Below are 27,172 nucleotides of genomic sequence, written 5' to 3'. Positions count from 1 at the left end.
TCCTGAGTAAGCTCAGTAACAAAGGCTGGTGCCTAGTTCAGAAATGGCCCAACCCCAAAGCCCAGGCCCTCTGGAGTAGATGGTTTTCACAGGAGTATTTCCAGAGCCTGACAACATTTCCGACAACCATTTCAGGCCACGTTCAAGACCCACCTTGACGAAGATGGAAAATGAAGTGGGTATATTATAAAAGAGAACTGATAAGTCGAATTTTTCACCCTCCAAATTGTGCCTCCTCCTTCACCTCTTGAAAGGGGCCAAAAGTAATTTGAGGGCATCTTTTGAGAGGAGTCAGTATGGAAACTTCTGCCCTGAGCCTGTGCTGTGGTTAACAGCCCCACATATGATGCCTGTGGTCAGAGACCCTGGAATGCTGCTAGCATCCCTCTGTGTGGCTGGAGGCAGAAGGAGAGAGCCACATGAGGGAAGTAGGGGTAAATACACAGCTGTAGACTGCACATATGGAGAAAATGGATTCTTAGCTTTAGGAATATCCGCAGAAACGGCTCTTCAACTGAATAGTTCACTTTGTAATTTTCTCTCCGCAAGTTGCGAAATAGCTTGTCACATCACTAACCATTGTTCCCGTATGTTCTGGACTGGGGGGGGGGGGGGGGGGGGCTGGTTCACAGCTGGGAGACAGGAAAGTGCAGGCAAAAGAAAAAGGAGAATCATTTCTAAGGACTCGTAATGCAAGGGGATACCTCAGACAAAGCCTGTGGTGGTGAAGCTTTCTCGGGCTGGACAGAACTGAACCCATAAATCAGACACCAAGATGTGCACGAACCAGACCACTCCCAACTTGGCGGGGAGGCAGGTATTGCCACATATATTACACAGCCCCACTGTTTAAGTGGCTTTGGGCTGTTTATCATAACAACGCAATAAGAATATTTAAGAAGGTAATTCTGGAGAGTGCAGGTGTTGACAAAAGAGAAAGGCCAGCACTCCAGTGTGGTGGCTCTCAACCTGGAGTCCAAGAAGACAGTTTAGAAACTCTGTGACATGGATGGGAAAAAAATCTTGCCTTTGTGCACATGTGTGATCTCTCTCTTGCTCTCAAGAAAAAAAAAAGAAGCCACAGATATTTTCAAATGACGTTGTAATTGTTGCACGTATCTTAAAATATCATTTGCATCCATTGCTACTTGGAAACTACAGTAGTTACTAAGCCTGCCAACTACAGATTACTTAATGAATGAATAAAGCACAATATTACTACATAACAAATTTGTCTTAAAATATTTTGATAACTATTTTAATGTAATTGTTTTCCTTTGTCACCTCAAATATGCGTTTTAGAAGTTAAAACACGTTAATTCTGAGAAAGCATCTGTGGACTGTCAAAAGACCATCAAAGCGGCCCATGGCACAAAATGGTTACGAACCCCAGGCTCAGGTGAGAGTCAGAGGCTAGTACATCCAGGCTCAGAGTTTTCAAGTCTTATACTAGCTATTATGGGTTCTGTGGCTTGTTTGAAATAACAAATACCTTTACAGTTGAGATTCCTGCACAAAAAGGTAACTTGTTGCAAAGCTGAAACTCTTAATCCTCTGCCCTGTGAGAAGAGTTGTCTGATACAAGCTGAACATCCCAGCTTCTTAGGACAGATTCCAGGCAGATCACACCCTCAAAGGAAGGTGACCTGAGTCCATTTAGAAAGTGATTTCTGCGGCCAGTGGAACCAAGACTGACCGCGATGGGTAGCATCCTTCCTCGGCAAGAGCACCTCCCTCCTCACCTCACTAATGGCTGCGGTCACTCAGGAACCTCACTCAGGAACCTGCTTTTTTACCAAACCCAGTTCCCGGGCAGTGGTATAAATGCAGAGCAAAATGCTCAGGACCATGCAATCTGCAGAGGAAAAATACTCCCCGTGTGCACGGTTTCCTGTTTTCCTTCCCGTCTTGAGTTACAGAGTGGCCACACATTCACACTTTACACTGAGGAAATGAGTCTGTCTTCCCACCGTACAAAGCAGGGGGCGGCAGCAACAGATGTGAACGTTAGATTCCCAGAAAACCAAGGACAGCCATCCATCCACAGCAAGGACCACATCTTGAGATGGTCTCTTTACGCTGTCTTTGTCAGAGCTGGAGGTTCTACGGTGCCTGGAAACGTTCCTCAAACCCCTCTGACCCCAGGGCCCAGACAGGGCTGACCGCCTGGTAGGTTCTCCATTAATGCCTGTTGGATACTGAGTCAACAACAGCTTGTTTTTCTCTCTTACCTGTCTTTTCATGGCTTTTCCTAAATGTCTCTTGTATTTTCTTACTTCTCCAGTAGGAATAAGAAAGGGTTGGCTTTTTTTTTTTTTTTTTTTTAAAAAAAAAAAAAAAAAAAAAGGCTACTTCACAGATGAGAGGACGCAGAACTTCTTGCACGGAGACCCCAGAGCCAGATGCTTGCTCCTGGGGTGTGTGTCATACATGGAATGAGAAGAGGCCCGGCCCTAGAGAAGTCTCACCTAGCAGGGCACGGCCCATCTGAGGGGACCCAGAGGACCCAAGATAGACGAGAGGTCTGCGCATGAGACAGACACACATCCCCACCAGCTGTGCAGAATGGAGGATTCAGAAATTCAGGAAACACCCGAGCAAGATAAAGCCAAAACACAATAAAGGGAGCAGGGTGGGGACAGCTCGGCCCCAAAGCCCCTCGGAACACCAGGTCGGACCTCACTCTGACACTTAAAGGGACTTAAGCTTTCAGTCAACAAACTGTCTTAGTATCTTCTGCAACCTGCAGCGTCCCCTGAGTATGAATCCAGACGGGAAGCAGCTGTAAAGCCACACTACAGGCACACGGCACAACACCAATGCGCCTTTCCCCAGCCGTCACCACCACCTACTCCCCCATCCCCTCAAAGCCAGGCCGCAGGTGACCTGTCAGCAAAGGACAGGGCTCCCTCCCGCCTGTTTCTTTCCCCGGCACCGGCCAGAACACAGGCCAGGGTGCCAACCGGATAAGTCCCAGGAGCTCACCTGTCGGCTGGATCAGCACGGTGGCCACGTCCACGGCTTTCTCCTGAATCTCCTGCCAGCTGCCCTGCTCTCCGATCCACTCGCTGACCACGCACCTGTAGGAGCCCTGGTCGGCGGCCAGGGCGCGGGCCACGGACAGGCGGTAGCCGTCGGCGCCCACGGTGTCCAGGCGCACGTCTCCCACGCGGTAGCGCTGCTCGTAGCCGGGCCCCGGGCGGAAGCGGCCCTCGTGGGTCAGGGCCAGCACGCTCCGCCGGGCCGTGCCCCGCTGCAGCTCCCACAGCAGCGCCAGGTGCGTGTGCAGCGGCGACGCCGTGGAGGCCGAGCAGCGCAGCTCGAACGGCTCGCCCAGGCGCAGGCTCAGGCCCGGCTCGGGCGGCGCAACGGCACCCACCTGCAGGGCATCGGCCAACACTGCGGGAGGAAGGAGAGGCGTCAGTCGCGCCGCGCCCCCCGCCCCTGCAGGCACCAGCCCCTTCTGGGGCTTTCTGGCCCCAGGGGGAGCGGCGTCCCTGCCCTGTTTAATGACCACGTGGGAACACTCCCCATTTTAATTTGTGCGTAAGGAAAAAAAAAAAAAAAAAAAAAAAAAAAAAAAGAAAAAGAAAAAAAAAAGGAAAAAAGAAAAAAGGAAAAGAACAAAGGAAAAGAAAAAAGAAAAAATAAGAGGCACTAAGAAGACATTCCCCCCCGCCCCTCCCCCCCCAGCTGGATGGAAAACACTCCCTTTTGGGAGTTGTGCCCTGGGGATGCGTTTCTGCCACCCTTGAACAAGTTGCTTTACTACCCTGTGCCTCAGTTTCCTCATCTCTAAACAGGGATGACAACTGGACCCATCTCAGGGAGTTGAGGGAGTTGAAGGAGTGATAAAGGAAGGTGCCTGGCACTCGGCAAAGCTGGAAGATAACTAGCTGTTACTGTCAAACACTCCTCTGTTCGGGCACAGGGCTGCAATAGGGAGCCTGAAGAATCTCCTAGCAGATAAAGCAGCATGATGGGAAGACGGCAAAAGCGTGGCATGAGCTGCCTGTGCCCTGAGGCCCAGGAAATGCCTAAGAATAACTAGGGTGAGCAGAAAGTTTCTGCAGGATAGGAACCCTTTAAGGAAACCTGAAGCCTCAGCTATTTACTCTATTAGGGCCATTTGGAAAAAGGCTGCCTCTTTACAGAGTCTAGAATAAGGGGCCAGAAATCAAGAAAGTGTTGGTGAGTGCACGTTAGGAAGGGAAGTGATAAGCGAGGTAACCAGAAAAGTGGCCTCTACCAGGGGGCAAGGACAATCTCCCAGGCTGGTCTACATGCTGGATAAAAGAATCCTCAAACAACCCTATTCATGATCTCTTCCGTTTTTCTCAACATTCCACACCGAGAAAGGAATTCAGCGTCCTTAAGACAAAGCTACATCTTTAGAAAGACCTATCCTAAAGACCATCTCTACTGCACAATGAATGACCTTCTAGTGTATATACATCGGTCTGTGAGTCTGGTTCACATGACTCAGTTCCCGTGGCCAGTTATCTGTTAGCACACAGCCACAAAGCCGAGGGCCACACAGACCCTGGACCGTGCCAGGCAGGCACCGGAGGCGCCACCTGGGCAGCCAGCCAGTCTCTTTTGTGACCATTTATCTATCTCCTTTCCTCACCCAAGAAAAGCCTCTCCTTGCTTCTTCCTTCCAAAGACTGGAGAAGAAACAGGAAACCACTGGGGGAAATGGGTAGGGGAAATTCTCCGGCTGCCCCCTACTCCTCAACATGAGAATTACAGGGGACATAAGTGTGCATCTGACCTAATAGAGGTAGGGCGTGTGTGTGACTAAAAGCAACACATTATTGAACTGCAATCAAGAATGTCTCATGGGACTTTTTTCTAAAAAACATCTTTAGGATTTTCTGTTAGAATAAGGAAGAGGTGACGGAAGAGGCAGATTTGATGTGTCAATACCTACATAATGCATGTGGCTGTTTTATTCCCTCACGATGGTTGAACGGGGTGGGGGGCGGGGGAACAGCAGCTGCAACATGGCAGGCTTCTGTGCATGATTACAGAGAGAACAGATACTTGGGTCTGCCCCCTTTTTTCAGATCATCGTGTACATCTTCTACATGCCCAATCGTTACCTACAGTCCCTGCTCTAATATAAATGCTTTATGGCGGGGCGCCTGGGTGGCTCAGTCAGTTCAGCGTCCGACTGGGGCTCAGGTCAGGATCTCACAGTTCATCAATTTGAGCCCCTCATCGGTCTCCCTGCTGTCAGCCGGCTTTGCATCCTCTGTGCCCCTCTCTCTCTGCCCCTCCTCTGCTCGTGCACTCTCTCTCTCTCTCAAAAATAAACAAACTTAAAAAAAATACATAAATAAATACTTTTTTGGAACAAGGCAGGGTATGAATAAATGCATAATTAAGTAATAACAATAACAATGTTTCTATTTTGCTGGCCCCAAATGAAAATAGTTTGTTCTTGCTTATTTACTAATTAGCTGAGAGAATTTTAGGCAAGTAATTAACCTATGCTCTTCCACCTCCTCATGTGTAAATTAGGCAAATATCCTGCCCGGTCTTCTTCATTGGGTTCAGAGAATCAAAGGTGGGAGTAAATCTAATAGGACTTGGGAAACAGAAAACAAGCAAACAAACCAAACCGCACCCCAAACATTCCAGGTACATAAGGTATGATTCTTCGCAGAGAGGCCAGTAAGATAGCAGGGTCCGTTGGAAGCTAGCAGTGACCATGTCGTCCTGTCTCTACAGAGAACCCACACAAATTCTAGAGTGGGCACTGAGATCATGAAGGGCACGAAGAAGGGCATAAGCTTGGAAGTATGTGATAGTCTCATGAGAGTGAACGTTATCATGACCGTCACCTTCTCACTGCAAATCTGCTAATCACCTTGTGCTCAGAGCCTTTAAGGGGAGCACCGTTTCACAGAGGAGAAGTGGAGCCATGTAGCATGCCCACGGCCACACGGCTGTCCAGCCAGTCACTGGAGCGAGTGCGGGCAGCCTGGCCCAGACCTGGGCCCTGCCACCACGCCAGCCAAGGATGGGTCAGAATCACAGTGAAGAGAAAGGACCCTCCCAGGCGACCCCGCCTACCCTCTGCTGTTAAGCAGGTAAGGTGCTTCTTTCTGTCCATTGGACGGAGGGAGCAGAGCCCCAGAGGAGTCTCCTTTCTTGGCAAAGTCACCCCCAGCCGAGTGGCAGGGGAAGGTCTAGCCCCTGACGCGATGCCCACCCCCCTCCCGAGAGGCTATACCTTTAACCTGCACTATATCCTCATAGTTGCCCTGGACGGTGGCGTCGGTGCTGGGGGTGGAACACTTGTAGTGGCCCTGGTCCGAGGGCTGGACATTCTTGATGTGGAGCTCCACGCCATCGTTGGCGGTCCGCCGCAGCAGGATCTCACCCCTCTGCAGGCGCTCCCGGTACGGCTGGGCCGGGAAGCCCGCCTCCCAGGTGCTGGCCAGCTCCACGAAGCTGCTGCCCGAAGACGAGAAGCTCCAGTCGAAGTTCTGCTCGCTGGGGCCGTCATAGTCACTCACGTTGCAGGGGATGACCAGCTCGGTGCCCACCACCCGCACCAGGCTCCCCGAGGGGACTCTCACCACACGCCCTCGACACAGAGCTGCAATGACAAGAGAGGACGGGCAGGCATTGAGTCGTGGAAGGTCATCCCAGGATAAATGGGTCAAAACCCCGTTGGGTGTTCCTGCTCACAGGCTTGTGGCAAAAATGTGACATGTGGCCAGCTGGGAAAAATGAGGCGCTGCCTCGATCTGAGAAGGTTAAGCCCATCCCTAGAACCCCGAGCCAGGAATACAACCCTCAAGTGCGTGTCTCTCACACAACAGTTTCCTAGGATTGGCGGGGAAGAAGACAAGTATGAAAAGTAGGCTAACCGTAAACCTGAATGGCTTCTTCCCTCCCGTTACTATTTAACATACCATTGTCACTCAGCGTGATGCAGAAATATTTTAGGGTTGGTGCGAAAGAAAAGGACACAGCTAATCAAGTATTTACATTTCTGCCCACCCTGGATCAACCCTCATCCCTGGAGACCATTCCCTAGGGCTCCTGAGACCTGATTTACACTGATGGATGCCAATCCCGAAACCCGAGAGCAGCCTGCTGATAAAAAGATTTAACTCCGGTTATCTGACATTGCCTATAAATTAATATTAAAATATGACGACTCCACCAAGTATTAATTTTCTATTTTCTGGCTCATTTCCTTCTCTCTACTCTTCACCCTGATCTAAATTCAGAATGAGGATAGGGAAACACAAAGGGAGACAGCGCCTTGTCTGGCTGGTTGCTGGGCGTTGTTAGGAACGCGGCAGCTTGCCGAGTTCAGAGGACAAAGCCAAGAGTTTACTGGTGTTCCCTGCCCCGAGAGCACATACCTCCCAGGCCTCTGATAGGGCCCGGGGGACGCACCTATGTGGCCTTTAAGATGTCATCTTTCCCATGAACTTGAGGGTGATTTTGTGGTACATTTATGACCTGTGTACAGCATTTCAATTTGGACCAAATGAACTTGTCTGGCTCCTGCCTGATGTACCAGTTTTATGAGCAAACTGGTACAGCACTAAGGCAAAGGGGAAGCCATGGGCTCTGATATCCAGGAGGTCTAAGTTTGGGTATTCATATACCTTGTACTAGGATGAATGCACATTCACTAGATTTCTCGAAATTAACTCTTTTTCTTCAGTATTAACGTCAGGCATGGCTAGGTCAAAAGGAACATCACTCAAAAATCACAAGAATTAAAAAAAAAAATACTCCTTGTTTAAAAAAAAAACTGAACAAAATCAACACTATACTAACAATTATAATGGAAAGACAAGAGGGGCGCCTGGGTGGCTCAGTTAGGCGTCCGACTTCGGCTCAGGTCATGACCTCATGGTTTGTGAGTTCGAGCCCCGCCATCAGGCTCTGTGCGGACAGCTCGGAGCCTGGAACCTGCTTCAGATTCTGTCTGTCTCTGTCTCTGTCTCTCTCCCTCTGCTCCTCCCCTGCTTGCACTCTCTCTTTCTCTCTCAAAACTAAATAAACATGAAAAAAATTTTTTTAAAAAAAGCAAATATGAAGTGATTAGAAGGACTGGAAAGAGCTCATGGCCAATACAAAGAAGTTAGATTTTTTATAAGGGAATCAGTTATGTCTTATACAGAAATCACATACAAAATTGAGTAATTTCCCTAGAAAGTTTAGTTGTAAGAACAACTACCACACCAGATTTGCCCTCAAATACACTCTGATAGGAGTATGCACTCTGAAGGAAACCGAAGAGACTGACCTCTCTTAGCTCTGGCTGCCTCAACTATAAAATGGGGAAAGAAGGATTTACTGAATTTGTGAAACGGAAAATGCCTGGCTGAGAGTCTGCCGTGTTATAAGAGCTCAATAAAATGGGAACTTCTGTTATGTATTTTCAACTTTGTATTTCTATCATTTGTTAAGGGTTCAATTACAATCCCCCCCCCCAACAATACCCCTATGGTGAAGACCAAGCCCACAGTATCTCAACGGGTGACCATACTTGGGAATGGGGTCACCGCAGAGGTTATCAGTTGTTATTAGACATCATCGGTTGAGGTCATACGAGAACAGAGCAGGACCCTAACCCTATGACTAGTATCCTTAAAGAGAGGGAAGTCTCTCTTTATGCACAGACGTGTATAAAGGGAAGACACCACGTGAAAATGAGGGCAGAGATGGGAGGTGAGGTGTTTACAAGCCAAGGAACACCAAAGGTTGCCCACAAACCACCGGAAGCGGGCGGGGAGGCCTGGAGAAGACTCTCCCTCATCCTCCGAAGGAATCGACCCCGCTGGCATGCGGTCTGCTAGTCTCCAGAGCTGTGAGAGAGCACCTGTCTGCTGTTGAAGCCCCCAGGTAGTGGTTCTTTGTTACAGCAGCCCAAGCAGACGGATACACCATTGTTGCTTGCTTTCCAATGATTCACTTCATGGTTTTCAAAGTCTGAGTTGCCATTCGGTGGTTGTGAAACGAATTTGTAGTGGTTGTGACCAGCATGTGTGTGCGTGTCTTAATACAATGCAACAGAAGAGGAAATATTAGAGTCCACTGCATTTAGTACGGAATAAATACTGTTGCATTCAATGTTAAGTACACAAAGGTGTGTGTGTACCAGATGATGATGAAAATTATATATCTTAATTTGTATTGGGGTAAAAAAAAAAAGAAAAACAAGTTGAACACTTTTTAAAATCCATCTCTTATTTTCTGCACCCATTACCATTTCCTTGAAGGGGGGGAAAAGGAAGCATCCCTACAACAGAAATAGTGATAAGGTTAGTGTGTGCTCTATGCAGGGGGCTGTCTGTCAGCCTACCGGGGGGCAGGTCTGGACTGCTGCCCCGTTCAAAGAAAAGATGCCACACCCTAAAACACTCTACTTAAAAATAGAGTTATTGGTGCTAATAACTTGGAACTGCGGGTCACGTGTCTTCCTGCAGACAACAGGACTGCCATATTGTTACAGAATAGCACTCAAACATGCTGCCGCTTTCTTCCTAGGACAACCTGGTGCTTACAGGATGTGGCCCATGACCTCACATCTACTGCTTCTGGCAAACACACAGCATATAGCCTTCCTGCTGCCCAGCATTCCTCAAGTGCTCCTCAGATCAGGCTGACTCTGGTGGAAACCGGGTCAATCAGAATCATTCTGGCTCGCTTTTGCGGAAGCCAATCAGAAACTTTCAGTTCCCTTGGAATCAGGGTACTATAGAGATGATTTTCAAAAAGAAAGAGTCCAATGGGGGGTGGGATGGAGGGGAAAGTGGGTGATGGGCATTGAGGAGGGCACCTGTTGGGATGAGCACTGGGTGTTGTATGGAAACCAATTTGACAATAAATTTCATATTAAAAAAAAAAAAAAAGGAAGAAAGAAAGCGTCCAAGATGGTTGTGTAGGAAGATCCTGAACTCACTTCCTCCCAAGGACACATGCAATCTACAGCTATGTAGGGATCACTTCCCTTTGAAAAAGATCTGAAAACTAGATGAACTGCGTCCACACAACAGAAGACAAAAGGACTACACTGAGATGGGTGGGAGAATTAGGAACACTGTCGCACCAAAACAACCACCCCCCCACTGCAGGAACATCTCGCCAGACAGGCATTTCTCCTGGAGGAGCAAGGGGTCAGGGCCCCACATCAGACACTCCAACCCTTGGGATCCATGTTGGAGACACGAGCGCCCCAAAACATCTGGCTTAGAATCCAACAGGGCTGACATCCAAAGAACCTACGGTGCCATGGGAAATGGAGATTCTTCTTTTAAAGGGATCACCTGCTTAGGGATGCCTGGGTGGCTCAGTCAGGTAAGCGTCAGACTTCGGCTCAGGTCATGATCTTGCGGTCTGTGGGTTCGGGCCCCGCGTCGGGCTCTGTGCTGACACTCAGAGCCTGGAGCCTGCTTCGGATTCTGTGTCTCCCTTTCTCTCTGCCCACCACCCCCCACTCCCACCCCAGCTCGTGCTGTGTCTCTCAAAAATAAACAAACATTAAAAAAAAATTTAAGGGATTACCTGCAGTCTCACTTGCCCCAGAATCCAGTGAAAAAGCACCCATTCCAAAAGCACCCACACTGTATGTGAAGGAGATTCATTTGCTGGTCTGGGGCATCTGCTGGAAAGACAGCTGGCGCTCTCTCCAGAGATGGGGCACTGGCAGAGACCATTTGTAGCTCTCTACCTACCCTGCTGGTGTAGACTGGGTGCTTGGGCACAACTCAGCACCCTCCCATGGCCTCACTGGCTGGGTAGGGGTGAGTGCTCATGGCACCATCCTGCCGCCTTGCTGAGGCTGGAGATCTTGGGTGACTGCAATAATACCGGCTCCCTGGCAGGCGTAAGCAAGCAGGAACAATCACGGCATTCTCTGCCTCCCTTGCCAAAGCTGATGAGTGCAGGTGGCAGTTGTGATGCTCCCCTACACCCTGGCTGGGGCTGGCAAGCCCTAGTGGTCATAGCATTCTCCCACCCTCAACTCGGGCCAAAGCATGCATGCAGACAGGGCACTCTCCTGCTGCACTGCTGAAGCCCATGGGCATCTTCCCACTGCCTTTCTGAAGCTGGAAGGGTACCCCACCCCTACAATCTCTAGCTGATCTGCTAAAGCCAGCAGACATGCAGAAACCACACGGGAGATACCCCCTATCTGCCTGGCCCTAGTGGCCAAGGGGGCTGGTGTTCCTGAACTCCAGGGGACTAGGACAATCAGAAAGACAATTCTTAGCAAGCCAACACCCACAGGACCCTGCACAGACAGCAGACGGCAACACACTTATGTGAAAAAAGGCCTATTTACTTATCCTGAAGCTTCAGCCTTCAGGATAACCTTCAGGTTTCCAACACATCCGGAGGCTATGCAGGCATTCCCAGGGAACATAAGCAAAGAGACACCATCCTTGTGCACCCCACTGGCCTCACTACAGCTTGATGAGAACTTCCAATAAGATTGTACGCTCTCTCAGGGCCCCAATTTTTGCAACTGTTACCCAAGGGACGCCTCCAGATCTCCTGGTCTGGAGGCCAGCGGGTTTACAAGTGCAGTCCCACAGGACTGTATATATTTGCATAATTTAAAAACTGCTGCCTAAGGGTCTGGCTTCTACTCAGCCTGAAACGAGGTGATAAATGAGATTTGTCCCCTTGGAGCAGTGACAGATCCTGGCACACCCTCAACAATAGGGACATATCAAGAATAAATCAGGCTACTTAGACAATCACAAAGGTTTGAGAGACAACTAAGAGCTATGGCAAGGTCAAACAGGAAGGATCATTACCTACACAAGGCCACTCCTTCATGTCTGAGAGGTAGCTATTTCACCTAATACCCAAAAACTAACGGAGAGTCAAGCAAAGTAAGACAGACAAATATGTTCCAAACAAGAGAACACACACACACACACACACACACACACACACACACACACACCTCAGAAGAAGACCTTAATGACATGGAGATAAGTAATCTCCCTAATAAAGAAATCAGAGTAATGGTCATAAAGATGCTCACCAAACTTGGGAGAAGAATGCATGAACCCAGTGAGAATTTCAACAAAGATAAGAAAATAGAGGAAAGTACCAACCAAAAGTTACAGAGCTGAAGAATATAATAACTGAACTGAAATATACAGTAGAGGAATTCAGAGCAGACTGGATGAAGCAAAAGAATGGATCAGTGAACTGGAAGACAAAGCATTGGAAATCACTCAGAGCAGCAAGAAGAAAAAAAATTTTTAAAGATGAAGATATGGGGTACCTGGGCGGCTCAGTCAGTTAAGCATCCAACTCTGGCTCATGGCATGATCTTGCGGTTGGTGGGTTCAAGCCCCACATGAGGCTCTGTGACACTGACAAGCTCAGAGCTGGAGCCTGCTTTGGATTCTATGTCTCTATCTCTCTGGCCCTCCCCCGCTTGTGCTCTCTCTCAAAAATAAACAAACATTATAAAATGTTTTTAGATAAAAAAATAAAAAAAGAAGATAACTTAAGAGATCTGTAGGACAATATTAAATGGAATAACATTCACATCATAGGGGTCCTAGAAGGAGAAGAGACAGAGAAAGGTGTGGAAAACTTAATTCAAGAAATAATGGCCGAAAACATCCCTAACCTGAGGACAGAAATAGAAAACCAAGCCCAATAAGCACAGAGAATTCTAAATAAAACATACCCAAAGAGAGCCACACCAAGACACATAATTAAAATGTCAAAAGTCAAAGAAAAAAAGAGAACCTTTAAAGCAGCAAGAGAAGACCAACTTGTTACATACAAGGGAAACCTCATAAAGTTATCAGCAATTTTTCATCAGAAATTCTGCAGGCCAGAAGAGGGTGGCATGACATATTCAAAATGCTGAAAGGAAAAAACTTCTGACCAAGAATACTCTACCTGGTAAGGTTATCATTCAGAATTGAAGGAGAGAGAGTTTCCCAGATAAGCAAAAGCTAAGGGAGTTCATCACACTAAGCCAGCCTTACAAGAAATATTAAAGGGACTTTTTAAAGCTGAAAAAAATGTCACTAATTAACAACGAGAAACCATACAAAAGTAAAAAAATCTCATCAGAAAAGGTAAGTATATATTAAAAATAGTGGATTAATCACTTATAAATTTAGTATAAAAGTTGAAAGATAAAAGTAATAAAATTAAAATTACAATAATTAGTTAATAAATGCATAAAATAAAAAAAAAGTAAAATGTGACATCAAAAACAAAATGTGAGCTGGCAGGACGTAAAAGTGCAGAGTTTTGGAATGTGTTCACATTTAAGTTGCTATCAATCCAAATAGACTGTCATGTACATGGGACAGTATATGTGCACCTAATGGTGACCACAAAGCAAAAACTTATAGTAAATACACAAAAGAAAATGAGAAACGAATGTAACACTAAAGAAAGAAATCATACCACAAGGGAAGAGAAAAAGAGAAGAAAGGAACAGAGAGGAACTACAAAACAGCCAGAAAACAGTGAACAAAATAGCAAGAAGTACATACCTATCTTTAATTATTTTAAATGTAAATGAACTAAATTCTCCAATAAAAAGACATAGAGGGGCTGAATGCATTTTAAAAAACAAGTCTCTTCTGTATACTGCCTACAAGAGACTTACTTTAGGATACACACCAACTGAAAATGAAGGGATGGAAAAAGATATTCCATGCAAACAGAAACGAAAAGAAAGTTGGTGTAGCTATACTCATATCACACAAAATAGATGTTAAAACAAAGACTGTAATAGAAGACAAAGAGGACCACTACATAATGATAAAAGGTTCAAGCAAGCAAGAAGATACAACATTTATATATACTCATGTACCCAACATAGAAGCACCAAAATATTTAAAGCAAATATTAACAGGGGCCACTGCTCAGTCAGGAAAGCATCTGACTTCAGCTCAGGTCATGATCTCATGCTTTTTAAGTTCAAGTCCCGTGTCGGGCTCTGTGCTGACAGCTCGGAGCCTGGAGTCTGCTTCGGATTTTGTGTCTCCCTCCCTCTTCACCCCTCCCCTGCTTGCACTCTGTTTCTCTCTCTCTCCCAAAAATAAACATTAAAAAATAATAAATAAAATAAAGTAAAATGTTAAAGCAAATATTAACAGACCTAAAGAGGGAAGTTGACAGCAATATAATAATAGTAGAGGGTTTTTAACACCCCACTTACATCAATAGATACATCATCTAGACAGAAAATCAGTAAGCATATCAGCTTTGAACAGCACATTATCAGACCAGGTGGACTTAACAGATATATACAGAACATTCCACTCAAAAGCAGCAAAATACACATTCTTCTCAAGTGCACATGGAACATTCTCCAGACAGTTCACATGTTAGGCCACGAAACAAGTCTCAATAAATTCAAGAAAACTTAAATGATATCAAGCATCTTTCCCAATCACAATGGTATGAAACTAGAAATCATCTACAAGAAGAAAACTTACTTAAAAAAAACACAAATACGTGGAGATTAAACAACTGGGACAACAAAGAAATCAAAAGAGAAATTAAAAAAATACCTAGAGGAAAATGAACAGAAATACAACATACCAAAATCTATGGGATGCAGCAAAAGTGGTCCTGAGAGGGAAATTCGTAACAATGCAGGCTTACCTCTAGAAACAAGAGAAATATCAAATAAATAACCTAACTTTATGTCTAAAGGAACTAGAAAAAGAAGAACCAAAGAAGCCCAAAGTTAGTGCAAGGAAAGGAATAATAAAGATCACGAGTGGAAATTAATAAAGACTAAAAGGAAATAAAGAGAACAGGGGAAAAAAAATCAATGAAGCTAAGAACCTTGAGAAGATAAACAAAATTCTTTAACAAACAAAATTGACAAGGCTTTAGCTAGACTCACCAGGCAAAAAAGGAAAAATCAACAAAATCAGAAATGAAAGAGAAGTTGCAACTGATAGCACAGAAATACAAAGGATTATGACACTACTGTGAATAAGTATATGCCAACAAATTGGACAACCTAGAAGAAATGGATAAATTCTTAGAAATATTTGATCTTCAAGAATGAATCAGGAAGAAATAGAAAATCAGAAAAGACTGATTACTAGTAAGGAGACTGAATCAGTAATCAAAAACCTCCCAACAAATAAAAGTCCAGTACCAGACGGTTTCTCCGAATTTTACCAAACATTCAAAGAAACATTGAAGAGGAGGGAATGCTTTCAAATTCATTTTATGAAGCCAACATTCCTCTGATACCAAAACCACATAGCACCACCATAAAAAAAAAAAAAAAAAAAATTACAGGCCAATATGCCTGATGAACACAGATGCAAAAATCTTCAATAAAACATTAGCAAACAAAATTGAACGATGCATTAAATGGATCACACCCATTCACACACACACCATCATATACCATCAACAATACATTATAGGGATCACCACCAACAAATGAGATTTATTTCAGGGGAGCAAGTCTTGTTCAACATCCATGAATTGATCAGTGTCATACACCACATTAACAAAATGCAAGATAAAAATCATATGATCATCTCAACAAATGCATAAAAAGCATTTGGCAAAATTCAACATCCATTTACGATAAGAACTCTCATCAAAGTGGGTACTGAAGAAACATACCCCAACAAGAACCATATATGACAAACCACAGCTAATATCATGTTCAATAAGAAAGAAATAAGACAAATGATAAGAAAGATAAGAAATAAGACAAATACCCACTCTTCCCACTTTTATTCAACATAGTATGGGGGTTCTAGCCACAATAATTAGGCAAGAAAAATAAAACACAACCAAATTGGAAAAGAAGAGATAAAACTTTCACTATCTGCAGATGACTAATGCTAGAGATAGAAAACCCTAAAGATTCCACCAAAAAAAAGTGTTAGAAAAAATGAATTCAGTAAAGCTACAGAATACAAAATTAACATACAAAAATCTGTTGCATTTCTATGCAGTAATAACAAATCATTAGAAATGGAAATCAAGAAAACAATCCCATTTACAATTGCATCAATAAGAATACGATACCTAGATGGTACGCCTGGGTGGCTCAGTCGGTTAAGCATCTGACTTCAGCTCAGGTCATGATCTCAAGGTTCAAGAGTTCAAGCCCCGCGCTGGGCTCTGTGCTGACAGCTTGAGCCTGGAGCCTGTTTCAGATTCTGTGTCTCCCTCTCTCTGCCTCTCTCTCTCTCAAAAATAAGTAAACATTAAAAAAAAATTAAAAAAAAAGAGAATACAATACCTAGGAATAAACCAAGGAGACAAAAGACCTGTATACTGAAAACTATAAGACACTGATGTCAGTGGAAGAAGACACAAATAAATGGGAAGATACTCCATGTTCATGGATTGGAAGAATTAACATTGTTAAAATCTCCATACCACTCAAAGCAATCTACAGATTCAGTGTAATCCCTATCAAAATTCCAATGGCACTTTTCACAATACTAGAACAAATAATTCTAAAAATTTATATGGAATTGCAAAAGACCCCAAAGACCCTAAATCATCAGAGCAATCTTGAGAAGCAAGAACAAAGTCAGAAGTACCATGCTCCCAGATTTCAACCTATACTATAAAACTACAGCAATCAAAACAGTATGGTACTGGCATAAAAACAGCTACATAGATAAATGCAAGAGAACAGAGCCCAGCAATAAACCCATGCACATGTGGTCAATTAATTTATAAAAAAGGCAAGAATACAAAATGGTGCTGGGAAAACTGAACAGCTACAGGCAAAAGAATGGAACTGGACCTCCATCTTACACCATATACAAAAGTCAACTCAAAATGAATAAGACACTTGAATGTAAGACATAAAACTACAAAGTTCCTAGAAGAAAACAGAGGTGTTAAGCTCTACGAAGTTGGTCTTAGTGATGTCTTTTTGGATCTGACTTCAAAGGCAAGGGTAACAAAAGCAAAAATAAACAAATGGGACTACATGAAACTAAAAAGCTTCTGTACAGCAAAGAAAACCATCGACAAAATGGAAAGGCAACACGCTGAACAGGAGAAGATATTGGTAAATCATATATTCAATAGGGAGTTAATATTCAAAACATATAAAGAACTCATACTACTCAATTACAAAAGAGCCCAAACAATCTGATTTAAAAATGGGTAGAAAATCTGCACAGACCTTTTTCTAAAGAAAATATAGAGTGCAAGGGCACCTGGGTGGCTCAGTCAGTTGAGTGTCTGACTCTTGATTTTGGCTCAGGTCATGATCCCGGGTCGTGAGATTGAGCCCCGCATCAGGCTCTGCGCTGTGTGGAGGCCGCTTAAGAGTCTCAATCTCTTTCTCCCTCTCTGCCCTTCCTCTCCCACCCCCGACCCTGCTTGCAACTTTCTCTCTGAAAAAGAAAGAAGAGGGGTGCCTGGGTGGTTCAGTAGGTTAAGCGTCCAACTTTGGCTCAGGTCATGATCTCATGGTTTGTGGGTTAGAGCCCTGCATTGGGCTCTGTGCTGACAGCTCAGAGCCTGGAGCCTGCTTTGGATTCTGTGTCTCTTTCTCTCTCTGCCCCTCTCCCACTTATGCTCTGTCTCTCTCTGTCTCTCAAAAATAAATAAATGTAAAAAAAAAACAACTTTTTTTTAAAGAATGAAGAAAACATACAGATGGCCAAAAGGCACATGAAAAGATGGCCAAGATCACTGATAATGATGGAAATACAAATCAAAATCACAACGAGGTATCCCCTTAAACCTGTCAGAATAGCTGTTACCAAAAAGAGAAGAAATAACAAGTATTGGCGAGGATGTGGAGAAAAGGGAACCCTTGTGCACTGTTGGTGGGGATGTAAATTGGTGCACCCACTCAGGAAAACAGTATGGAGGTCCCTCAAAAAATTAAAAATTGAACTACCCTATGATCCAGCAATTTCACTTCTGGGTATCTATCCCCAACCTTGAGGGTACCATGCTAAATGAAACAAATCAGACAGAAAAAGACAAATAACATTTGCTTTCACTTACACGTGGAATCTAAAATACAAAGCAATCGAACAAAAGTCCAACTCATAGATACGGAGAACAGACTGGTGGTCGCCCGAGGAGAGGAGGCGTGGGGGAGGTGAAATGGGTGAAAGGGATGAAGAAGTACAAACTTCTAGTTATGAAATAAGTCACTGGGATATAATGGACAGCCTGGGGAACACAGTCAACAATAGTGTATTAACTTTGTATGGAGACAGATGGTAACTACACTTACTGAGGTGATAATTCTACAATACATACAAAGGCTGGATCACTATCCTGTACGAAACAAATGTATTTGTGTCAATTATACTTCAGTTTAAAAAAAAAGAGAAGGGCGCCTGGGTGACTCAGTCGGTCGAGCGTCCGACTTCAGCTCAGGTCATGATCTCACAGCTCGTGAGTTTGAGCCCCGCGTCGGGCTCTGTGCTGACAGCTTGGAGCCTGGAGCCTGCTTCGGATTCTGTGTCTCCCTCTCTCTCTGCCCCTAACCCACTTGCATTCTGTCTCTGTATCCCTCAAAAATAAATGAAACATTAAAAAAATTTTTTTTTAATAAAAAAAAAAAAGAGATGATTTGCTCTGAAGCCATATTCGCACAGCCCTCCTGGCTAGGTGAGGAGGCCATCTACAGCAAAGAGAGCCAGGCAGGCACCTGGACCAGACAGGTAAATTGAACCTCACCTGGCATCACGAGCCACTGGATCCAGCCACACCACCTCAATCACTCCACTCACACGCACACGCACGTGTACATACTTCTTCCCCCGCACATTTCAGTATCTTGCAATTTCACTCACCCCCACTCATATCCCTTCAGCGAATTTCTATCACTGGCAACCCAGAGCCTTGGAATCCTACATGACCATTCAGCCCTGAACCCACTCGTCACCAGAGTTCACAAAGGACATATGCAATCTCTTTTTTATATTTACTTTTAGTGATGACCAGACAATTGTGAAGATCCCTAAGAGAACTTTCAGAAGGAAATGTTGTGGGGGAGACCCTTAAGAGGCAGCGTAGCCCAGGGGTGCCTGGGTGGCTCAGTCGGTTGAGAGTCCGACTTTGGCTCAGGTCATGATCTCACAGTTCGTGAGTTCAAGCCCCGCGTTGGGCTCTGTGCTGACAGCTCGGAGCCTGGAGCCTGCTTTGGATTCTGTGTCTCCCTCTCTCTCTGCCCCATCCCCACTCATGCTCTGTCTCTGTCTTAAAAATAAATAAAACATTATAAAAAAAAAAAAAAAAAAGAGGCAGTGCAGCCCGGTGCTTAACCTCCTTGGGGCCAAGTTTCATCATCCGTGAAATGGAGACAGCAATAACCACCCCCCCCACACACACACCCATACTGTGTAAGGAGTCACTGAGTTGTGTACCCTCACCGCAGTGCCCTGCGGTGGTAAGGAGCTAACCTCATCACAACCTTCCACGCTGCTTTCTTGGCAAGGTTTACAAAGGAATTCCCTAATGTACAAATCTTGTCAATTCCTGTCAGTGGTCAAGAACTTGACCAGGGTTAGCAAGCTGCCCACAGCGCCCTCAGGCAGGAGCCTACATCCCTTATAAGGTCTCTCTCCCTCTTCTTAGTGATTGGAGCTTTGGCACCTGACCCAGCCCCTAGTCTCCGCTCTGTAATCCGTTTCCCACGTGGTTGCCCAAATCATCTTTTTAACCCACGAATCATGCATCCGTTCACTAGTCAAGGTCTGTGATGGCTCCTTACCACCTCCAGGATACAATCGATCTTTCCCAACGGCCCCCCCATGTGATTCCCCCAGTTCACGCCACCATCCCTCTTACCTGAATTATTGCAAGAGCCTCCCAGCTGGCCTCTGGCTTCCACTCGTGCCCTGTACTCCCAACCCAGCAGTTGAGGCACTATTTTAAACACTTAGGCTGGATTAGGTCATCACCCTGCTGCAAACTTGCCGATGGCTCCCCATCTCAGGTCAAAGCCCAAACCCACAGAGGCCTCACAGACTAGCATCTGAGGCCTCACAGGACCCAGCGCTGCTTCTCGAACCTCCTGCTCCTCTCCCACGCACTCCCTGGATGGTAGCCAGCCAAGCCTTCCCCCTAACATTCCTGGAACAAACCAGATCTTCTCCAACCTCCGTGCTCTTCCGCGGGTCCAGAGTTCAGAGCACACTCCACCTCGAAGCCTCCTTCACCGGATTCAGATCTTTATTCCCGGGTCAGCCTCTTGTGCACACACCCACACCCCCCATTCTTACTCCTGCCAGATTTTCTTATCACTCATCGCTAATAGACTCTATGTGTATTTGTATATTTTTACTATCATTTATTGTCTGTCTCTTCCCACTAGAATGTGAGTTTCTACAAGAGCAGTGATGGTTATCTGCTTTGTTCACTGCTGAATGCCAGAGCCTAGAACAGGGCCTGGTACCTAGCAGTTTGTTCAATAAACATTTGCTTAATGAGTGAATGAATAATAGACTTACGAGGTCATTGGCAGGCTGGCCACTCCAGGTGGCTTTGTCTCCTGCCACTTTTCCACCCTCTAAAGTTCAGCCTCCGACAAAACAGAGGACCCTTCATTTCCTGGAAATGCCATGCTTTCTGAGGCCTCACGGCCCCTGCTTCTGTATCTCCTTCACCTGGAATGCCTCCCAGCAATCTCCTCATCCTCTTGGAAGACACTGTCCCAGAAGCACCTCCTCTGTGAAGCCTTCCCCCTCTCTCCTGGGATCACTTGGGCACTCCTGCCTCCATGTTCCAGCTCAACCTGCAAAAATACCTTCAGTGCTGGCTACGTTAGCGTGCCACTGGGAAAAGTAAAGCAGGTATGAACAGATGCTTGAAAGATCAAATTCTAATCTAAAAAGATATAAACCCAGCCAGCATCTTGCATGCAGAACAGAGATGTTCCCTCATCCGTACAAACCAAGATGTTAAATTTTGGTAACAGAATTTCAACTTGCTCTGAGCAGTCTGGTATTTAGCACAGATTTCCTTTAATATTGTTAAATAACAGCTAATAATATTTTTAAATATAGTTTGTAAAAATTAAAGCATATGGCCCTTTTCAAATCAAAAAGAGTGTCTGCAGAGCCACCCACTGCCAATTTTTGTCAAAACCTCTTGTAACAGTTGATAACTGACGGAAAAAGAACAATTTTCTCTGGTTTTCCAAATTCTACCAGTATTTCAAACTAAGAGCCCCAGACACTTAATGGCAACTGAAACATATTAATTTAGCTCTCCACAAAGAGGTCTTTACAAAGGAATGATTTTAACCTGCGCTTTCATTTGTTTTTAGGGTTCAGTGTAAGAACCCCTCATACGAAAAGCATTTCTTCATCAGCCTTAAAAGCACCATTGAGGACACTACTGTGTTGTTCAATGACTCAAGCGTCCGCATGTTAAAATTCCCTCGAAATGCAGTACCAGAAAAAAATACCTGTTGATGGACCATTGTACATTCTTTCCCCAGAAAACAAGAAGTACGCAGGCATTCCTTGCGTTCAAGCCAGTTGGCACAGCCAAGAGTGCCTTTGTTATTCAAGACAAAATAAGGGCACAGCAACTTCACATCTGTGTAGCGGTATGAAAGCTTCTGTGCCAAAGCATTAGAACTCCCAGTTACTAAGTGGCCCAGCACCACATCCCAAACCCTTACAGGTAAGTCTCAGAAGCTTCTACTGTCTCCTAACTCCCATTCTAAATAAATTTTGCGGGGCGCCTGGGTGACTCAGTCGGTTAAGCATCTGACTCTCGGTTTCAGCTCAGGTCAATGTCTCGTGGTTTTGTGAGGTCAAGCCTTGCGTTGGGATTCTTTCTCTGCCTCTCTCTCTGCCTCTCTCCCACTTGCACTCTGTCTCTCTCAAAAATAAATAAACTTTAAACAAATAATTTGCCTAAGCCTACAAAACAACCTCAAAGAAAAAATACCTGATGTAATTGTTACTGCTAACTTCATCTCTCTTTTCTCTATCCCAACTTCCAACTCCTGTTTCCCCCAACATATACAAAATTCATGTGTCCGTCCGTACCTTAGCTTCAAGTCAGTACTAAATATGGTCAACTATGGAAACCATACACAGTTTAAACTTCTAATAATCATCTGTTCTTTATCTCCATACCTTTCTCTCTCTCTCTATGTCCCTACTGCCCTTGTACTTTTTTGTTGTTTTTTTTTTTTTTTTACCTTCATCTTAAGGTTTTTATTGCATGTATACATGGATGTCTTTGTAAATTGCCTCCAATGCTTTTTTGGAAGGAGGGGAGGGAAGTAGGGTATACATTTCTAAAGACCAATAATTAAGATTTCCTCTTTAGGGAGATTTTCCCTTTCTGCTATGAAGGAGAGTAGCTTGTATCAGATCAACTCCAGCCTCGCAAACAACTACCAAAGATGGCTAAAATACAAGAAACAGCTAACTGAATGCATTGTCAGTAATCAAGGTATGAAGGATCAGGGGACCAAGATCCCAGAAACACACCAAGGTGGGCCCCACAATGTTACTGCTTTTTCTCTTGAGACATTTGCCAATTTTTTTAAATGTTTATTTTTGAGAGAGAGAGAGCGAGAGAGAGAGAGAGAGAGAGCGAGCATGAGTGAGGTAGGGGCAGAGAGAAAGGGAGACACAGAATCCAAAGCAGGCTCCTGGCTCTCAGCTGTCAGCACAGAGCCCGATGCAGGGCTTGAACTCACAAACCATGAGCTCATGACCTGAGCAGAGGTCAGACGCTTAACCGACTGAGCCACCCACACACCCCAAGACATTTGCCAATTTTTAAGTGACGTAGGTGCTTCCCAGTGCCTCACAGGGCCAAGACGACAACTGAAGTTCAAACCCCTTTAGGAAGTCATAGCTGGAGAAGTCAGGATCCCAGAGAAAAAGGCAACAATAGAGAAGCCAGCCTGACCTGCTGCACTGATTTTTCCTCAAGGCGAACTGACATGAAAGCTACACTCAGGGGGACAGGGCTGGGTAAGTGGCTGAGAAGCTAAGAAGAAAGTAAACAGTAGGAGGCTAAAAGGTTAAGCAAAGTTTTCAACCATCTCACAGTACTGGGGAGACGAAAATTGGAATTCTGAGTTCACAAAGGAAGGTAGACTGTAGTAAACACCCCAGGCGTTTGGGGACAGCCCTGAAGGGCCATGCCCTCGGAGTGAGAGCAAAGCTCAAAGAATCAGCTGTCGTCGACACTGAGTTCCAGTCTCAAAACATCTCTCAGTCCCTCACGGGATCGTGGTGAGCTCTTATTCTGCTGGACTGCCGGAAAAACAAGCACATCTTCTTAGGAAAAAGAGAACATCGTGCAGAGGTGCAGAGTCTCTGTGGCTTTTCAGTATTCAATTGAAACTTATCTGACGTTCCAGATGATAGGACCAAATGACTGAATTACAAAAGAGGAAGAAAAAAAAAAAAAAAAGAAAAACAGACAAGAGAAATAGATCCACAGGGATCCAGATACCGCTGTTATCAGCATGGACTTGAAAATAACTATGGTTAATTTACTACAGAAATAGACAACAGAATTTGACCCCTTAACTGAAATCTATTAAAATAATCAAATTGAAATATTAGAACTAAAAAACAAAATAAAAAAACACATATTTGAAATTAAGAGCTCAATAAACAGGGGTGCCTGGGAGGCTCAGTCAGTTGAGTGTCTGACTTCAGCTCAGGTCATGATCTCATGGCTTGTGGGTTCAAGCCCTGCATCGGGCTCTGTGCTGATAGCTCAGAGCCTGGGAGCCTGCTTCGGATTCTGGGTCTCCCTCCCTCTCTGCCTCTCCCCGTCTCGCGTTCTGTCTCTGTCTGTCTCTCTCTCTCAAAAATAAACATTAAAAATTTTTTTTTAAAAGAGCTCATTAGCTCTTTGGTCTCGGTTGCGGAAACAAGATGACGAAGGGGACGTCATCGTTTGGAAAGCGTCGCAATAAGACGCACACATTGTGCCGCCGCTGTGGCTCGAAGGCCTGCCACCTTCAGAAGTCGACCTGTGGCAAATGTGGCTATCCTGCCAAGTGGAAGAGAAAGTATAACTGGAGTGCCAAGGCTACAAGAAGAAATACCACTGGGACCGGTCGAATGAGGCACCTAAAAATTGTATACCGCAGATTCAGGCATGGATTCCGTGAAGGAACAACGCCTAAACCCAAGAGGGAAGCTGTCGCAGCATCCAGTTCATCTTTTTTTTTTTTTTTTTTTTTTTTTTTTCAACGTTTATTTATTTTTGGGACAGAGAGAGACAGAGCATGAACGGGGGAGGAGCAGAGAGAGAGGGAGACACAGAATCGGAAACAGGCTCCAGGCTCCGAGCCATCAGCCCAGAGCCTGACGCGGGGCTCGAACTCCCGGACCGCGAGATCGTGACCTGGCTGAAGTCGGACGCTTAACCGACTGCGCCACCCAGGCGCCCCGGCATCCAATTCATCTTAAGGATTTCAACGATTAGTCACACAATAAATGTTCTGGTTTAAAAAAATAAATAAAAAAATAAAAAAGCTCAATAAACAGGTTTAATAGTAGACTAGAAGGAACAGGAAAAAAGTCAATATAAGTTATCCAAACTGAAGCCCAGGGTAAAAAAAAAGGATGAAAAATACAGAAAATAGTGTACAAGACACATAAAAAACAGTAAAAAGGTTAAACACAAGTGTAAGAGAGTCCTACAGGAGAAAGAAAGAATGTGGTAGAAGTAGGCAAAATTAATTTTTGAAGAGATAGTGGCCAATATGTTAAATTGACAGAAGACATCATGTCCCAGATTCAAGAAGTGCTACATATCCTGCGCAGGAGGAATACAGAGAAAACCACACCTAGGAACATCATGGTAAAACTCTCTAAAGGCAGAGAAGGGAGCATGAATACAACCGACAGCTGACTTTTAACAGACACTGCTCGTAAGACAATGGGATGACATCTTTAAAGTAATGACAGAGTTGGGAATGCAAGCCGGTGCAGCCACTCTGGAAAACAGTATGGAGGTTCCTCAAAAACCAAAAAATAGAACTACCCTACGATCCAGCAATTGCACTACTAGGCATTTGTCCACGGGATACGGGTGTGCTGTTTCGAAGGGACACATGCACCCCCATGTCTATAGCAGCACTATCAACAATAGCCAAAGTATGGAAAGAGCCCAAAGGTCCATCGATGGATGAATGGATAAAGAAGATGTGGTGTGTATATATATATATATATATATATATATATATATATATATATATACATACATACATACAATGGAGTATTACTCGGCAATCAAAAAGAATGAAATCTTGCCATTTTCAATTATGTGGATGGAACTGGAGGGTATTATGCTAAGTGAAATTAGTCAGAGAAAGACAAAAATCATATGACTTCACTCATATGAGGACCTCAACAGACAAAACAGATGAACATGAGGGAACGGAAACAAAAATAATATAAAAACAGGGAGGGGGACAAAACATAAGAGACTCATAAATATGGAGAATAAACAGAGGGTTGCTGGAGGGGATGTGGGAGGCAGGATGGGCTAAACGGGTAAGGGGCACTAAGGAATCTACTCCTGAAATCATTGTTGCACTTTATGCTAACTAATTTGGATGTAAATTTAAAACAATAAAAAATAAAATTAAAGTAATGACAGAGAATAACTGCCGACCTACAACTGTGTACAGAAAAAAATTTCCTTAAAAGGCAGACAGAATAAATATGCTTCAACCAACTCTCGACAAGCGAAAGAGAATTAATTGAAAAAATACTGAAGAAATACCAAAAGAAATACTAAAGGGAGTTCTTCAAACGGAAGGAAAATGATCCCAGATGGAATCATGGATGTAAGAAGGCATAAAAAGCAACAGAAAGGATAACTCTGGCAAATCTACTGGATGCTGACTATACAGTCCAATATTAGTAATGTCTTCTAGAATTTAACATATATGCATAATCAAAATATATGACATCAACAGCACAAAAGCGAGGCGAAGCTTCGATGTTCTAAGGTCTTGCATGATCCTGGAAGTGATAAAAAGGACCACCGGTAGACACTAATAAGTCAACAATGTATGTTCCAACCTCTAAACTAACCACCAAAATGGCAGAATGAATAACAAACAAACTAATGGAGGGAGGGGAATAATGAAAAAATATCTGATTAATCAAAGAAGCCATCATTTCAGCTAACTTCATAGAAGCACTTCTCATTTAACCTGTAATCTATTCGCTTTGATTCATCAGCAAATAGCTGCCAACAATAAGTTGGGTATAATCCGCTGTGTGTCTCTTATACCATGCACCGAGCTGGGTGCAATTCAAAACTTCCCTTAATGAATCCACAGAACAGAACCATAAGGTAGACACTACCTCCCCTATCAGAGAACTGATGAAACTGAGGACCGAAGCTGAGACAACAGATGCAAAGAAGTTAAACAACTTGCAGAAGGCCATCACAGCTATTAAAGGAGGGACTCCCACCCAGATTCATCTGGCCTATGTGCTGCCCTGTCCAAAGATGGGCCGGAATGGTTTGCTTTCGACTGCATTGTTGATATCACCACCTTCAGTTGGTTTTGTCCTTCCTCCTAGTAGGAAGAAGAAACCGCTCGAAATTCCATATGAAATATTTCAAATTCTCCAAGGGCAATGTGGACCGGCAAGGCAGCAACGTAACAACGAGTCACTAAGAGAGGAAATATTACACGTTCTCAGTATGATGTAGATAGAGAGAAACAGAATTGTCATAAACCATTTCCAGTTTCTTCAAAACCTTCTCTGACCTGTTGCCTTCATTATTTTAAGCGATACTAACTTGAACATCTCACACAATCATATTCAAAAAAGGGAAAAGAACTTTATCCCTTCCCATATAGGAAGGACTTCTGGAATCCCTACTGCTGTGACTTTTCAGTAGTAGGGATAACTAAGAAGCAAGAGGTAATCGCTTCCAGATTACCATTTCGCTACCTTTGAAGTATTCAAGAAAATTAGTAAAGGCCTTCAACTTTCTTGTAGCGTGCAGAATGGATGGGGATGGGAAAGAAAAGTCAGGCAAGTTTTTCAAGGTAAGCTATTCCTGCAACACGTATTTCAATAAGTGCTTACTGGCAACCGTGAGGAATCATTAAGAGAGACAAGCTAATGAAGACTAAACCGTATTTATCTACCCTCTTCCACCCCTTCATGATATCCATGGGAAATATGCAGATTTTATTTCT

General features: G+C 44.4%; 2 protein-coding genes across 2 annotated transcripts in view; one reads left to right on the top strand and one right to left on the bottom strand.

The window, feature by feature from the left end:
- The window catches only part of PTGFRN (prostaglandin F2 receptor inhibitor), an 85,975-nt gene that overhangs the window by 37,640 nt on the left and 21,163 nt on the right, over positions 1 to 27,172 (bottom strand). The window contains exons 2-3 of the mRNA XM_030323862.1: positions 6,242 to 6,610; positions 2,986 to 3,399 (exon numbers count right to left, since the gene is read on the bottom strand). Coding sequence (XP_030179722.1) covers positions 2,986 to 3,399; positions 6,242 to 6,610 — 783 coding nt within the window. The remainder of the gene's footprint in view (positions 1 to 2,985; positions 3,400 to 6,241; positions 6,611 to 27,172) is intronic.
- On the top strand, positions 23,841 to 24,167 carry LOC115521442 (60S ribosomal protein L37-like; the record flags this gene model as incomplete). Its single annotated transcript, XM_032594323.1, has 1 exon — positions 23,841 to 24,167. A coding segment is annotated over exon 1 (297 nt), but the record flags the coding sequence as incomplete, so codon positions are not given.

The sequence above is a fragment of the Lynx canadensis genome, chromosome C1 (genome assembly GCF_007474595.2).
Source record: "Lynx canadensis isolate LIC74 chromosome C1, mLynCan4.pri.v2, whole genome shotgun sequence".
Lineage (NCBI taxonomy): Eukaryota > Metazoa > Chordata > Mammalia > Carnivora > Felidae > Lynx > Lynx canadensis.
Note: the sequence above shows the minus strand (reverse complement) of the source record. Positions and strands in the feature narration are given on the sequence as shown.